The 15,283-nt window shown below is 58.7% G+C and overlaps 5 protein-coding genes across 5 annotated transcripts; 3 read left to right on the top strand and 2 right to left on the bottom strand.

Moving 5' to 3' along the window:
• Positions 1–40: 40 nt before the first annotated feature.
• BO70DRAFT_361100 (type I 3-dehydroquinate dehydratase) lies at positions 41–2,597 on the top strand. The gene has a single exon (XM_025542969.1). The coding sequence runs from the start codon at positions 441–443 to the stop codon at positions 2,508–2,510; it is 2,070 nt and encodes a 689-aa protein (XP_025400823.1). The 5' UTR covers positions 41–440; the 3' UTR covers positions 2,511–2,597.
• Positions 2,598–3,402: 805 nt separating this feature from the next.
• On the top strand, positions 3,403–5,956 carry BO70DRAFT_370301 (transcription factor domain-containing protein; the record flags this gene model as incomplete). The annotated part of the gene is made up of 7 exons (XM_025544729.1): positions 3,403–3,501; positions 3,571–3,637; positions 3,695–4,085; positions 4,137–4,300; positions 4,350–5,364; positions 5,420–5,716; positions 5,752–5,956. 7 exons carry the CDS (start codon positions 3,403–3,405, stop codon positions 5,954–5,956), a joined length of 2,238 nt encoding a protein of 745 aa, XP_025400824.1.
• Positions 5,779–8,101, top strand: BO70DRAFT_428310 (uncharacterized protein; the record flags this gene model as incomplete). Its single annotated transcript, XM_025547959.1, has 4 exons — positions 5,779–6,396; positions 6,447–7,775; positions 7,929–7,987; positions 8,048–8,101. The coding sequence occupies exons 1-4, from the start codon at positions 6,162–6,164 to the stop codon at positions 8,099–8,101; spliced, it is 1,677 nt and encodes a 558-aa protein (XP_025400825.1). The 5' UTR covers positions 5,779–6,161.
• Positions 8,102–8,207: 106 nt separating this feature from the next.
• Positions 8,208–11,162, bottom strand: BO70DRAFT_386518 (putative pH signal transduction protein PalA). The gene is made up of 7 exons (XM_025545827.1): positions 11,124–11,162; positions 10,833–11,070; positions 10,722–10,776; positions 9,773–10,667; positions 9,147–9,721; positions 8,697–9,099; positions 8,208–8,641 (listed from the first exon to the last, which is right to left on the bottom strand). The coding sequence occupies exons 1-7, from the start codon at positions 11,129–11,131 to the stop codon at positions 8,314–8,316; spliced, it is 2,502 nt and encodes an 833-aa protein (XP_025400826.1). The 5' UTR covers positions 11,132–11,162; the 3' UTR covers positions 8,208–8,313.
• Positions 11,163–12,253: 1,091 nt separating this feature from the next.
• On the bottom strand, positions 12,254–13,512 carry BO70DRAFT_288813 (putative mitochondrial carrier protein; the record flags this gene model as incomplete). The annotated part of the gene is made up of 6 exons (XM_025539296.1): positions 12,254–12,457; positions 12,510–12,847; positions 12,905–13,123; positions 13,184–13,257; positions 13,308–13,342; positions 13,399–13,512. 6 exons carry the CDS (start codon positions 13,510–13,512, stop codon positions 12,254–12,256), a joined length of 984 nt encoding a protein of 327 aa, XP_025400827.1.
• Positions 13,513–15,283: the final 1,771 nt, after the last annotated feature.

The following is a 15,283-nucleotide window of genomic DNA, read 5'->3' on the forward strand; positions in this document are numbered from 1 at the left end:
CTCGCGTTGTCCCGAGCAGATGTCGTCCCTTTTCTCGCCTCCCCCCCCCTTGTCCTCCGGTCCCCTCTTCCACGCTTTCTCCCACTTCGTTGGTCAGCTTTAGTCCCCTAGTATCGCCCCCCCCCAGGCCTCCCCCGTCCGGCTATTAAACACTACGCTCTAACCCGCCCGCTCTCCGCCCGCTCCCGTCTGTGGTACTTGACATCCTCACTGTTTCTGTTCTGGTCGGTGTACTCAGGCCCTCGTGCAGACAGCCTTTACTTACATTCCCTCCCCTTTCCGACATCGGTTGGCCATCATCAATGCCACTCCAGCCCTACATCCCGTCATTCTACTGCTGCTAAACAATCAGGCGGTGAAGTCGCATTCGATCACCGGCATCCGACCGCCACTGGGATCAAGTATGAGAACGTGCAGTACACTGCGTATGCAATGAGATGATGCAGACGGCCCTTCATCAGCCTTTGGGCATGACACTTCTAGCTGATGCCGCTGCCTCAACTCTTACCGCTATCAAAGGCTCCACTTCATCGGCCTTCGCTTCGACCTCCCAGATCCTCCCCCCTGAACCCGCGCGGACGGTAGTGACGGTCTACACGCCAGGACAGGAGGCTATCGTTCAAGTCGTTGCAGAGATCCTCGGCAAGCCATGGACCACAGAAGCGTCGCTGTCCACCTTGGGCAGGGGTAGTACCGCGGTTGTTGTGGGGATTTTGGCTACGGAGGATTCAATTCGGAGTCTGCAAGATGACGACCACACGGCCTGCATTCTGGTCAATACCCATTGTGTCGACGACGGTTCGTTTCCGGTCGAAGCGCTCAGCGACTGCTGCCATTATGAATTCCTCTATTCTCTCCGGAGTCCCTTCTTCCGCCGTGACCTCACCCGTTTCCTATCGCTGATACTGGGCCAAACAAGACCGCACGAGGACCTGAAGACCAAGAGTCGGACCAACTTCATCTCGACTACGTTCCCGGACGTCCATGCAGCTCTTCCCAACCTCGACATCCTCTCCGTGGGATCGGATGCTGTCGAGATCCGCGTCGATCTACTGGTCGATCCCTCTCCGCAGGGGATGTCCAGCCCGGTCCCGAGCCTGCGCTATGTGGGACAGCAGCTGATTTTACTGCGGCAGCATACGGAACTGCCGATCATCTTCACCACTCGGTGCACGAAGGAGAACGGCAAGTTTCCGATGGATGACCCGACGTTGTTCTACAAGTATCTCCGTCGGGCCATCCAATGGGGGGTAGAATATATCGATGTCGAGCTCTGGCTACCCGATGATATTCGGAAACGACTGTCCGAGGTCAAGGGAAATAGCATTATCATGTCTGCCTTTCACGATTTCTCGGGGACGTGGAAGTGGACGTCTCCGGACGCGCCCCGGATCTTTGCGGAGAGCGCCCAATATGCGGATATTGTCAAGATGATTGCCATGGTCAATACGATCGAGGCCAACTACGAACTCGAGTACTTCCGGTCAACGGTCAAAGAAAGCCACGGCTCGTACCCGCTGCTATCGGCCGTCAACATGGGGCAGATGGGCCAGCTGTCTCGTGCGCTCAACACCGTGTTTTCGCCCATCACGCATCCCCTGCTGCCGATGATCGCCGCGCCGGGGCAGCTGACCGCGGCCGAGATCAACGAGGCCCTCCACATCATGGGGCAGCTTCCCAAGCGCGATCTGTACGCGATCGGGTCCTTCCGATCGACTCCACAGTCGATGTTTATGGAGAAGTGCTTCAACGAGCTCAGCCTGCCGCATACGTTGACCTCAATCGACCGGGGGCCCACGGGGTCCATTGAGCGGGTGATTACACAACCGACCTTCGGAGGAGCGTCCGTCCACCCGCCGATCACCAGCGGGACAGCATGTATCCCCGCCGTCAGCGAGGCCGCGCGGGCGATCGGGCTGGTCGACACGATTGTCGCGGTGCGCGGGCCGGCACCGCAGCCCCCGCTGATGGGCGAGAACGCGACGTGGAAGGGGATCCGGGCGACCCTGACGCGGGACTACGTACCGTCGGCGTACCTTGGACGGGCGGCCATCATCCTGGCGGGGAGCGAGAGCGAGGCGTCGGCGACGATCTTCGCGTTGCGCAGCCTGGGGGTGGGCGCGATCCACACGGTTGGATTCCGGGCGCACGGGCCGTTGGCGGAAGGGCTGGAGCCGTTCACGTCGATCCAGTCGGTGAAGATGGTGGAGCAGCCGTTCGTGATGGTGTCGGCGCTCCCGCCGGAGAAGTCGTTGCTGGTGCAGCCCTTGCTGCGGCATTACCGCAGCAGCGGGCGTGCGTCGCCGCCGTCGACCCGGGGGAAGGTGTATCTGGACCTGACGCGCGGCGAGCGCACAGGGGATCCGGTGGGGGTCGCGGTGCGGGCCGGATGGACGGCGTATGGGATCGAGGATGTCGATGCGTGGACGACGGTCGAGACGCTGCGACTGCTGGTGGGACAGAACGTGCCGTTTGATTTTGTGCGCATGGCGTCGGGACGGGTGTTTTGATGGTGATGATGGTGATGATCATGATGTATGGATGGAGGGATGGATGTATAGAACAAGTAAATGGTCAATGAAACTGTGACGACATGACTCCATACACAAGCGTGAATCTTGCCGTTACATCCTTCCCATCTCCGTTCTAATCTTGATATAGAAGTATATATGCTCGCACCGTATGACAAGGCTGATCCTTCCCCAACCACTAGGATAGTGGGGACCGCAGTAGCAAGCAGGCTGGGCAGTTTAAGAATAGGTAGAATGTTGTGCAGGCCTTTAAACGGCTGTTAGCCTGCCTAAGACGACTGGGATTGCTGCTAGTTTGGTTTAGAGTCATATCTCCGGCTGCACTATAAGCAAAAGCAAGTAAAAAAAAAATCCAATCGGCTGCAGAATAGGCGATCAGCTCGCTCGCTCGAGTCTTCAGGGGGAGTGTATTATGATCCCTTGCAAGTACAAGTGTGGCTCAAGCGGACGGGCATCCGTGCTCGAAGCGGGAAAACCCCGCCGCGGGGAGAATGATGAAGCATTTAAGCATTTAACCGCTGCTTGCTTGATTGATTCCGCTGTCAATTGATTCCTGATCGTCTCATTGCTGCATCCCCCGCATTCCCCCGGCTAGCCTCCTTTAGGCCTTAGTCCACCGGCTTCTCCACGTTTGTTTAAATCCGGGGTCACTCGCTTTTCTTTCCCTTCCTCTTCCTTTTCCTTCCCCTCTTCCCGCCGCCTCTTCTTCTTCTTCTTCACCTGTTTTCCCCCATCTCCAATCCTCTCCTCCCCACACTCCCTCCCCCGTCTGTTTTTCTTTCTTTTCTTTTTTTTTCCCCTCCCCTCCTGTCTGATCGTTTTCCTTCCTTCTTCCCTCCCCCTCTCATGTCCACACACCACAGGCAATGCCATGTCCCGCCCCCAGGTCAGCATCGACCGTCTCACCCCCCGTCGCGCCAATGCCGAACCCCGCGAGTCGATGAACTGCAAGTCCTGCAGGAAGCGAAAGGTGCCCCCCCCCCCCCCCCCCCCCCGACTGGCTGCTCCACCCCTCAATCGACCTCCGCTGACCCTCCAGATCAAATGTAACCGCCTGCGCCCGAGCTGCGAGGCCTGCAAGGTCTTCCAGTGCCCGTGCATCTATGGTTAGCCTCCTCGTTTCCACCCCGCATCACAGCGTGGGCCTTGCTGATCCCCGGTAGACGCCGTTCCCAAGAAGCGTGGGCCCAAAACGGACGTCCTCGAGGCCCTGCTGAAACGCGTCGACGGGCTGGAGAAACGCCTGCAAGAGGACTCTCCCATCTCGCCTACCTCCTCCACCTCGCCCATCAAGTCGCTAGAGCAGCATCTGCTCCAATCCAGCTCTGCCTCGTTTCGGCCACCACCCCCTCCCCATGGCTTTCCAGCACCTCCTCCTCCTCCACCGCCGCCCCAGCCGCAGCCTCGCCTGCCGGATGCCATGCTGGACACCTACTTCGCTCGTCTACATGGGAAGCCGTACTGGATTCTGGACGAGAACACGACGCGTCAACGGCATCAGCATGGCCAATTACCGACTCATCTGTCGATGGCTATCTACGCGCTCACCTTAAGGTCTCTCTTCCTCCGTAACGTGGGTTGAGTGCTCCGGCTGACTGGCTCCAGATACACCACTCCCAATCCACCGCAGGGGAGTCTGGATCATGCTCGACAAGCCCGACGACTGGTGGACATCGATAATCCGTCCATCGAGGGAACCCAGTCTCTACTACTGCTCTCCCAGACCTTCTTCGCCTACGGCTGCGGCAAGACGGCCTACATGGTCCTAGGTATGTGGGATACCGGCTTCTAAAGACAAGGGACTGATGGACTTGCCAGCTAATGCTATCTCGATGGCTCTGGCCTTGGACTTATATCGAGAGGCGCCCGCTCAAACACTCTCCCCGGTGGAATGCGAGACGAGACGGCGTCTGTTCTGGACGGTTTACGTGATGGATCGTTTCCTCACCTGTGGCTCCAGGCGACCGGGCCTCGTCAGGGACCACTCCATCGTCCTGCGCCTCCCAGGCATCGGATCCGAGCCCGGGGAATTTTTCAACCCGGTCGGTCCCAACATCCACTACTCTTCCGACCGTCGGAAAGGCCCGAGTGGTCCAGCACTTCTGGTCGATATCACACGCATTCTGGGCGTCACCAACCGGTATCTGGCCGCCGGGGGCGTCAAGGGGGATTCTCACTTCCCGTGGCACGCACTCTCCAACCTATCTAAGATCCGCCAGGAACTGGACATCTGGGCAGCCGGCACGCAGGATCTGTTCGCGTCGATCGAAACGCTATTCGGTCATCCGGAGAGTACGCTGCTACTGCTAAGTAAACTGATCTATCATCAAGTGCACTGCCTGCTCTACCGACCCTTCCTGCCGATCGACCTGGTGGAGCTGCGGGGCACGGGGCAGCACCAGTCCTGGCAGATCGAAGCGACGACGCTCTGCTTCTCGCACGCCAACGCGATTGCCGAGCTGGTGGAGCTGGCGCGGCACGCCCCGCGGATCGAGTGGCCGGACCTGGTGGCGTACTGTGTTGGCACGGCCGGCACGGTGCACATTCACGGCGTGCACTACCAGGGGCGAGAGGGGGAGGTGTTTGCATCGAGTGCAGACTTCCTGGCGCGCGAAATGCACCAACTCTCGTGGCTGCGGCAGTGCTGGGCGGGGGTGCAGCATCAGCGGGAGATGCTGCAGACCATATCTGTGTGCCACGCGGATGTGGTGCGCACGATGGCGGTCCGGCCGGTGCGGTTCGCACCGGTGTTTCACCTGGAGGACTTCATGGATCGATATCCGGGGCTGGTTGTGGATGGAGGGCACGTCCGACTCGTGGACGCGGACGAACCGTAAGTGGGCTGCTCATGTCTGTTATTGGTTTTACTCGCTCTGACAATCGCCTAGGCTCGTACTGGATCGACCAGACTTCTCGGGCCGACTGTTGTACCCTCAAGTGCCTGCACTGCAGGCGCAAGGACGAGCATCTATCGGCTTCCAGGCGTCCCCACCGTGGCCTCAGCCAGAGCTGAATCTCCCCGACGGCAGTCTTGGGTTCTCCCCGGGGGTGGGCAACTCACCCGCTGCCTTTCTCGCGGAGACGTTTACAGCGCCGACGCCGCCGACGCCGCCGACGCAGCCGCAATACGCAACGTTCCCCTTCGAGGCCACGCCGGGAGGCCCGGCATTGACGCCGGACGCGCCGTCCCAGGGCAGCTCGGGCGGGGCGGGGACGGGAGCGGGGGGGCGGCCGGGGCCGGCGATGGCGAGAATGACCCGTTCTTGAGTCTGCTGGAGCAGTTGGCAGAGAACGAGCATTCGCAGGGCGGGCCCAGTGAGCTGGATTTCTTCCTGGCGGAGGGACTGGAGCCGGTGGCGGTTCCGGGGGAGGCGGAGAGCGGAGCCGGCCTGAGCATGACGGATGGATTGGAGGACGCCGACTGATAGATACCCTACCCTGTACATTACCTCTCGCTCGTACATAGCCCTACCACTGCATGCGTATAGCAGGCGCAGCTTCATCGCTCCATCGTGGCCCGCTGGCTGGCGGATCACCTGACATGACATCATCACGACATGCGGGACGGCATACCAGCACGCGGCAGACAGTATCTTTCCCCAACTCAACTCACCTCGCCTCGAATGTCGAATGTCGAATGTCGAATGTCTAATCCCGGACGGCCTCCCCACGAGACCGACCATTATGGACCACCACATCGACACGTTCGCCACCAAAAACCACTGGACCCAGGGTTCGCCGACCCGGCCCTTCACGGGCATCATCCGGCTGTACATGGCCGATCAGCTGTCGGCGGAAACGGCAGCCCGGGAGATTGTCAGCGTTGTCAATGAAGTCTACTACAATAGCGAGAGTGCGCTCGTGGGTATGTACCTACTGGATGTGTGATGTCCTTCGGTGACTGACCAGGCACAGAAGACAACCTCCTCGACCTGTGGCGGTCCGTCGTGCATACATCGCGCATCCTCCCGCGATGTATATGCAGCTCCCTGCACTATCAGAACCCATATCCTCCCCACCCTCACGATCCCCTCACCACCACTTCCGCCCCCATCAAGATCAAGACCAATGCCCCTAATCTTAATGCCTCCTGTCCCTGTCCCAAAACCACCCCCCTGCAACACAAGCTCCTTGCCCTCCTGCACCTTCTCACCGAGACTCCGACCACCGACCCCATCCCCTCGACCCTTCTCCCCACCAAGGACACCACGCCTGATGAAGATGCCAGCGACAGCGACAGCGAACGTGGCTACGGCTATCGCTACCACCCCTCCCTCTCCCCCTACCTAGGCTCCACCGTATTCTCCCCGTTCCGCCACCCCCACGCGTCCTCCTCGTCCTCCTCCTACTTCTCCTCCTCGTCCACCACCACCACCAGGCCCAGCCGACGTAACGCCCACCCGGACCCCGAAACCAAAGTCCGCCACAAGCGCGGCATTCTCTGGCCCTCCCTCCCGTTCTTTGGGACGGTAGTCGGCGAAGCATTCCTCGATTCCCCGGGCGGTCTCTTCTGCTATTACCACTCCGCCAACCCTTACCCCTACCCCTACCAGCCAAACGAGCACATCGACGAAGACACCGACCACCGAGAAATCATCCTCACCGGCTTCTCCCCGCCGGAAACCGAAGCCTGGATGAACCTGATGACCTTCCTCGCCCTGATGGGCGCGGAGGGCATCTGGACCGGCTCCGTCATCGAGGACGTAGCGGGCGGCGTATTAGGTGGTGCCATCGAGAAGGGCTTCTCGCTTCTCCCTCCCCCGCCTCCGCCCCCACTGCCTCTCCCCTCATCCTCTTCCTCCCCATGCGGTGGAGATAGACCCGCAAGCACGTCCATCTCCACAGACACGCACACAAACCTAACACTCAACAACTCCAACGACAACCCGCCCCTCCGCCAAATGGTCATGGATCTCGGTGTCGCCTGCGCAGGCATCTGGGGCGTGGTCTTCGGGGAAGATCTTTGGCGAAGGCGAGGGGAGGGCCAGACGGGCCTGAATCGGGATCTGGTGGTGGGGATCTCGTTGGATACGTCGGCGGCGGAAAGGCAGAGGCAGAGAGAAGCCGAAGAAGGGGAGGGGCTGGGGAAGGGACTGGCTATTCCGCGGGAACGGTGGGAGCTGTGGATTGGGCGGTTGAGGGGGTTTAGTGAGATGCGCGGGTTGAGGGTCGAGACGAGGCGTGTCGCGGCGGAGGCGGCGGGGGTTATGGAGAGGGCGTGGGGGGACGGCGAGGGCGAGGGGGGTGAGTTGGGCTGTGTATAGTATTAGTATTAATATTAGTATTAATGGTGTGGTTGTGGTACTCGCTAGTTGTCTCATCTCCCTTGAACCAGTCCTGCCCACTATCGACCTTCTTTCGTAACCAAACCAATCCTTCCAACCGCAATGGCGACAGGCTCCCATCCATGGGTTGCGGGCGTGTTCACGGCCCCCTTCTTTATCCCGCTCAGCTTGGTACGAGAGTCTCTTCTTCTCTCCGGTCCGGGCACTCACTACACAAGGCTGATGATCCAGTATCTGTACACTTACGGCGTGGTGGCGCCTATACTTGCCGCCGTGGAATCATAAGAAACGGAGTGATGTGGTAGACCTGTCGAGGATCGCTAGTATGGTTTGCTTCATGCAAGGAAGTGCTTTTATTAGATAGGTAGAGGAGGCGTGCCATTATATGTATGTGTATGTGTATGTGTGTATGTGTATGTATGTTTATATGCACCCGGTAATCCATTGTAATTGTATGCTTGATGGTCTGTCGTAGCTCCAGATGGATAGATGTAGTCCTATGAAAACTTCACCCCCTTACTCGGATCCCACTGGCCCGGCTGGAACCGGATGCCCATCTCGGGCGACCAGATGCCCGGCGACATCGGCGGCCGGGCGTTGGCCCGCGTGGGCTGCGGCGCCGTCATGGGCTCTGGCCGGGGCTGCGTCGCCGCCGGGGGTTGCGCTGCCGGATACGTCTGCGGCGGTGCGGCGCTGTAACTGGGCTGCGCGGTGTACTGCTGACCTCCGCCCGAGTACGACGCCTGCGGCGTGGGCGGCGCCGGTGCCTGTCGCAGCGGCTGAGAGATGTTCAACGTCGCCATCGCGGCCACACTCGAGATGTCCCTATCTGGAGTCAGTTATCTGACGGATGAAGGAGAGAAGAAGGAAGAAAACTCACCCCTCCATCTGGCTGGCCTCCATGCGTCTCTTGTGCACAAACGCCTTGCTGTCGTCCCGGAACCTCCCCACGATCTTGGCCAGATCGTTGTAGAATTTGCGGCCCACTTCGATGTTCGACAGGATCTCCTTGTACTTCAGATACCCGTTCTCCAGGTCCTGCAGCGCCTTCTCCCGCTCCTTCGTCGACGCATCCCCCGTGTGCGTCCGCGTAAATGCCCGGTTGGCCTCGCGCACCCGCGCTGCGATCGCGTCCTGGTCCTGCTGCTCCTGCGCGACCATCTCCAGCTCCGGGTCGTACAGGTGCAGCTGCTCCTCGAACAGATCTTCGAACTGGCTCGCCTGGATCGCCTGCATGGGGAACTCCCGCTCCAGACGGGCCGTCTCCTTGATGAGCGCGGGGCCTGGTACTGTTAGCCGTTGTTCAACTCCCTCGCTGGCGTGCACTCACTGATGTCGTCCGCCCGCGCCTTGTCCTTCAGCGCCTGGGCCTGGCGTTTGCGGCGGCTCTCCAGACGGCTCACTTCGCTCAGACACCCCCGGAGTCGGCTCACCTCGCGCTCGACCTCCGGCGGAATCGCCGCATACCGGCTGCTGGGCACATACATCTCCAGATCGCGGTTCGTGCCCGTCAGGACCCGGAACACTGCCTCCGAGCCTTTCAGCTTCTGCTCGACCAGGTTGTCGCTGCTCTGCGCCGACGTGAAGTAACCCTCGATTTCGCCCGAAGTTGTGTACAGCTTCCGCGCTGCCTCCTCGGACGACGCCCGAGACCAGCGATCGGTTCCGTATTTCCGCCTTGAGGCATCGTCCTCGGCCTTTTCCGCGGCCAGGAGTTCCACGCCCTCGTTATACACAGCCCGGTCGTTGCCCTTCACCGTCGCGGTATCCTCAAGCGACTTGCGCAACCGGTACAAGCCGTCCTGCTGACGCATTTCCTCGGCGTGGGACACCAAGGTCGGCGGCAGCCCAAGTGGCTTCTCGAGAGCCTGCAGAGAGCCCGGGAGATTCAACGATGATAGCAAACTAGCCAATTAGCTTCGTCCGTAGCCTAGCCTTGTAGTAGCCTCAACTTACTCTCTCAGCTTGTCCGTCATTGTTTCCAGCTCACCAATAATGGTCTCGTTGATCAGTCGATCCCGACGGTCCGAATAGATGCTGGCTGCGATATGCACGGCGTACGGGACCAGCTTGGAGAACAACGGCTGACCCAACGGCCCGTTGTCGCCCAGCATCGAGATAGCATCCGTCACCTGAGACGGCGCCTTGGCGGCAACCATGCTTGCCCGGTCGATGAGCTTGAGCTCCGACTTGGGCGGGACCGGGTTCAAGTAGATGATATCGTTATCCTTCTCCGCGCGCTTCAGGTCCTCAGTCACCCGGTTCTTCAGCCCCTGTAAATCCCCGACCACCGTGCGGTTGATCCAGCGCGACTCCTTCAAGGCTTCATTGACGCACGCCTCGCTATCCCTCAGTCTCGCCACCTCCTCGCCATACTTGCGTTTCTCCAAGCAGTCGAGCGACTGGCGGTACTGCGCCGCGGCCGCGAAATGGTGATGCTTCGCCGTCATATGATGGATCCACTCCGGACTAATGGCATTCGACTTCACCGCATGATCCCCGGCGTCTGCGTAGAAATCCGACACCTTGGCCGCCAGCCGCGCAATCGACGCATCCTTCAGCCCATCCTTGACGGCCTTCTGCCAGAAACACTCCTGCGCCTGCGCCAGCAGCAGCTGCTCCAGACTCTGCAGCGTCATCTCGTCCATATCCTCTGGTGGCGACGTCCGCAGATCGGGTAGAATATCGGAGCGCAGGTGGACCAGGATGCCGGCCGCCTGGCAGAAATAGTTGCACGCCTGTTTGAGGCCATCGGAGGTGGTGCGGTTCACCGAGAAGGCCAGCTGCGAGTACAGCGCGCCGAGGTTGAAGATGACGTTTGCGAGTTCGAATCGGATGTTATCCTGCGAAACTGGGCCCTGTCAGCGGACCGACCAGACCCATCTTGAATATCTGTCCCACATACCCGGTCGAGAGGTATTGAATCCAAACGCGGGGAACCACGGGAATTCCACTCCCACCTGCCATGCGTTAACCCCGTCCGTCTACTGCCCGTATCGCTTTGTGGTCGACTCACATCCACCGGAAACTTCCCCCCCAGCCACTTCAGCTGCGCCGCGTACGTGACGAGCCGGCTGATCCCGCTGATGTGCGGCTCCTGGACATTGATCGCTTCGTTTCGCAGCCGGTCGATGATCAGCAGGTCCTCTGCGAACATGTCCGGGCGTTGGTCATATTTCGTGGAGATGTACTGCGTGATGGCATCCGACAGGGAGACGGGGTGCGAGCGCCGAAAGGGGACCTGGAGGATATTACTGGACGGGGTTAGCAGATCCTCTATCACAGACACCGGAGCAGCAGCACGTACGACGCCATGGTGTTGGTCGAGGGAGCGCATGGACATGCAGGCCAGATTGTCGGGAAGTTTTGTTGACGGAAAAGCCCAACCCCGCCCGGGCAACGGATGACGTTCTGGCGGCCTGAGGCATCACTTTGCTAGCTCCGGGGAGCTTTGTACTTGGTCGTAGTTATACATTGCGCACGGCTCTTCTACGTCTACATATTCCGCGCGCATGGGTGGGATTCTCCTTCAGAGTGTGATTGAGATCAAGGTAACCTTCCAGGATGATGTCTCCCCAGAACCTTTCGTCAACAGCCTCCCCTTTAGCCTTCAAAATAGCCCCGTGGAATCGATTTATTATACTGGTTACTAATCCTAGCACTGGGCTCGTCCAACGACTGCATTTTTAAGGCCATCTTTTGCAGTGCCGCACGCCTAACCGGATTGGTCGTCGACAGCAGAATACGTCCAGGAATTCCGCGCAGACAGTCTGCAGTTGCAGTCAGGACCTCTTCATACGAAGGGTGATTAGTAGAAAAAAAAATACCAGGAGCTCATCGGGATGATTACGGAGGCGATTGGCGATTTCACCCAGGGCAAAGCTGGGGGTATAGGTCTCCGATGAATCCATGTTGAAACGATGCCTTCAGCGCGGGATTTGGGAGCAAAGTGACGGAACAGACACGGGCGGCTGGTAAACGCGGCAAAGGGATTTCCGAGGCGCGTTGGACGTTGGGATGGGAAGCGAACGAATGATGATATTGTGCCTCGTTCAAGAGTTGGGGAGTTGGGGAAACATGTAAAGGTATGTGTGTGTGAGAGAGAGAGGGAGAAAGGAGAGAAAGAGGAGAGGGGTGACACTGTCTCATCGTAATGGTCATATACATACTAGGAGCCCTCTCGGTGTTCAAGTTAACAGAGGTTGCCTTAGGCAGGCGGAAAGAGTCTTCGGATTTCGTTATTCCTTAGAATCACTTTTCTGCTTGCAAGTCCCACCATGTACATAACCCGGAGTATGTCAGATCTACATTCGTATCAATCTGTATTTGCGAAGCTTAGCTCATGCACTATGTACGAGAAACCGTGAGCAAAATCAATTCCGTTTCTCCAAAGGTCCATCCCAATGTCCCCAATGCATGTCCTTCCATATACATGCACTAGTCCAGCTGGTTGATTCTCATCTTGATGTACTCGAAGATACTCAGCAGAATCATGTTGTTGACGCCAGTGCGGATCAAAATAATCGACAACCCCTTGTACATGCTCGACTTAGCAACCGCCGCAGACGCTTCTCCAACCTCTTTGGTCTTGCCCAACAGCACGCTCTGCGCGCGGGTCTTGCGGGTGTCCAGCGGATAGGTCTATCGTTGTCTGTTAGTTGGGTACTCCATTGCTCGGCTACACGCCACTTACACAGAACCAAGGGACAGTGCTGCAGATCGCCCCGGCGATCATCGGCGCTCCAAAAGGTGACTTGTCCGGGCCCAGCTCCTTCGCCGCGACCTGTTTGACTGTCTCGTACACGGTAAAGTACAGGCCCGAGCCGAGGGTATCGCGCATGGCGTGGAGGTGGAATCCAGTGTAGAGTCCGCGGAATCCGTATCTCTGGACGATCTGGCGGATCGCTTCGATGGTGCCAAGACGCGGCTTGCTGCGCAGCGAAGGGTCACTGACTGCATTGGGGGACGCCTGGGCGCGGTTGGACACCAGGACGGAAGTCTGAACCACATTCTTGGCGAGCTCGAACGGACCTGGCGTTTATCAGTATGCAGTCTATGTTATACAGAGTACACGGAGGCAGCTCTTACAGGCAAGTGGGGAGGTGATCAGGCCCGCGAAAAGACCGGCGGCAGTAAAGGTGAACAGAGTCGACGCGGTGGGGCTGCTACCCGGCTGGTTGTAGAGCGCCAGAGGCGACTCGCCCGTCATTCTCTCCATAAAATCGGAGATACGGTGCTTGGCGGCATTGTAGGTCGAGAAGTTCATCACCCGGACCGCCGTCACGCTGGCTAGAGGGGGCAAGGCTCCTGAGACCCGACATTATATTAACCATCCGCCACGAGAATCCGGGAGTGATGTCGACCTACCAGCAACGTAACCGCGGGGTCCCTCGTTACGCCACAGGTAGCGGACGCACTGGAACACGTTTTTGAAGTTGTGTCTGTCGCAGTCAGCAGGTGGAAATCAAGCAGCGCTGCAGGTGGCACTTACGTTTGCATGCGAGTCTTGACGTTCTCCAGAGGTGTCTGTCGACAGGCCCGTCAGTTCCTCGCTCATCTCACTTCGCGTCCGGAATACTCACCACGGCAAGAGTGGCGCAGACAGTCGAAGTCGCCGAAGCCACCTGGGTCTTGTATTTCTTGAGCAGCCGATTGCGCGTGGCTTCGTCCATCATCCAGGTATTTCCGGTCGACATGGTTAGGGGAGGAGGAGGTTGGGAGGGGGGAGGGGGAAAGGGTGCATGTTCAGAGCGTTTGTCAAGAGTCATTCCTGGAGGTATCCCATCTGTGGCAGATGAAGGCGCCCCGTGGTGTGTCGCTTAGTCGTCGAGGACGGTTCTGGCGGATCGTGAAACGCAGGCTGGGGAACCCTATGGAACGCAAAGCGGTCTCTCAACGTGCGAGCAGACCGTTCAGCGTCCCACAATTGTCCATGAAGCGGGCCTTGTCAAGCCGGGAGGGTGTTCTCTGGTCCGGGGCGAGGAGGAAGGGGTAATACGTGATCTGTCTAGGTGGGTGGTGTGTATACAATCACTGGCGAAAACAACAGCGCACAGCTGTAAGAACAGAACTCGGGCCGGCTGGGGAAGCCAACACAGATAGTATAGGTATAATTTTTTTGGTCTAACCGTGCTCGCCGGTGCAGCAAACCCTCTCTGCCCTATCCAAAGGTCCTGATTGTGTGCAAACGATGTTGTCCAAGCTACCTAGAAAGAGCGCACAAGTATTAGCTATCTGGATTGTGCCCCCTCCCTCTATTTTCACCAGCGGCATAACAATGCCCCACTGGCATTCTCCGCACTCGCATGCACGGGGAGAGACGCTGATGACTTACCTCCCAGAGACGACCTCTATCCTCAAGGATCGAAGAAGGCCAATGAAAGGGGGCTGGCTGATGGAGGGCCGGGCGGGCGAAGAGTAGAAAGTCAAGAGGGAGGAGCAGACATCACGACGGTCGACGGACGGGTAACGGAGTGAGTGACTGACCACTACGGTTAGCAGGCCCGGCCATCTTAGTAAGGGCAAGGGCAAAGGCCATGGCCGAGAATCGATCGGGCAGAGACTAGACAAACTAGAACAGACTGTCACTGGAGAATCAACAGGCATGTGGACCACCCCCCGAACAGGCCTAGTGCTACCTGGCTCTGACGTCGTCGTGAGGCATCCAGTGTGACTTCTCGAAGGCCTGATCAACCGCGGTCGCGCCGTGAGCATCCTGACTGCCCGCCCACGGTACGCGGGACATGGCCATTGATCCCAATCCCTCAGTGACAGCAACACAGGGCTTTACGGCAGCACAGCAGTGTAGCAAACAGCAATCCAGCAACACAGACACAGAATCTGGGGGGGGGAGGGGGGGGGGCAAGGGAGGTGTACCGCACCGGACCAAACCAGTCCGCAGTGGTAGATAGTGGTAGTACTACCCGCCTCTACGGAGTACTAAGTACACTCTTCTACCCCGCCAGCCCGTCTACTCGCATCCTCTCCTCTGCCACCCCGCCCACGGGCCCCTTGCCATTGGCTCCTCCCCAGCGGATGGCTTAGTTTCATGCGATGGACAAAGTACTCTGGACGCACGCTATCAACACTATCGACGGACGGGCGGGATGTATCAGGGCTGGTTACTCCGTCGTCGATCGCCTGGTGGAAGCCAGGTACATAGTAGTAGTAGTAGTAGTAGTAGTAGTAGTAGTAGTAGTAGTAGTAGTACCTTCTCCGGGCTCCAATCACAATACCTATATAGCAACTCTCCCTCCCTACCCCCATGGTCGACGTTGATCATCAGTAGATAGAATGGGATGCCCCGCAGTAACAAGCGATGCCACATGCAAGCGGGTTAAGCCCTCTTCCCGTCTGCAGGCCTTCGACTTCGTGATCTGTGCCGTCTTCGCTCGATACGATACCTCAGAGGAGGATCTCAGGCATGATCTCACACTGAGGAGGACGGACAAAGGAACGCCCATCCCT

Source organism: Aspergillus heteromorphus (genome assembly GCF_003184545.1).
Source record: "Aspergillus heteromorphus CBS 117.55 chromosome Unknown BO70scaffold_8, whole genome shotgun sequence".
NCBI classification, from domain to species: Eukaryota; Fungi; Ascomycota; class Eurotiomycetes; order Eurotiales; family Aspergillaceae; genus Aspergillus; species Aspergillus heteromorphus.

Coding starts and splice junctions, on each gene's coding strand:
- BO70DRAFT_361100 (XM_025542969.1), top strand. CDS start 441: ATGCAGACGGCCCTTCATCAGCCTTTGGGCATGACACTTCTAGCTGAT.
- BO70DRAFT_386518 (XM_025545827.1), bottom strand. Junction 10,668..10,721: donor ATTCAATACCTCTCGACCGG/GTATGTGGGACA, acceptor GACAGGGCCCAG/TTTCGCAGGATAACATCCGA. Junction 8,642..8,696: donor GAGGCCAGCCAGATGGAGGG/GTGAGTTTTCTT, acceptor GACTCCAGATAG/GGACATCTCGAGTGTGGCCG.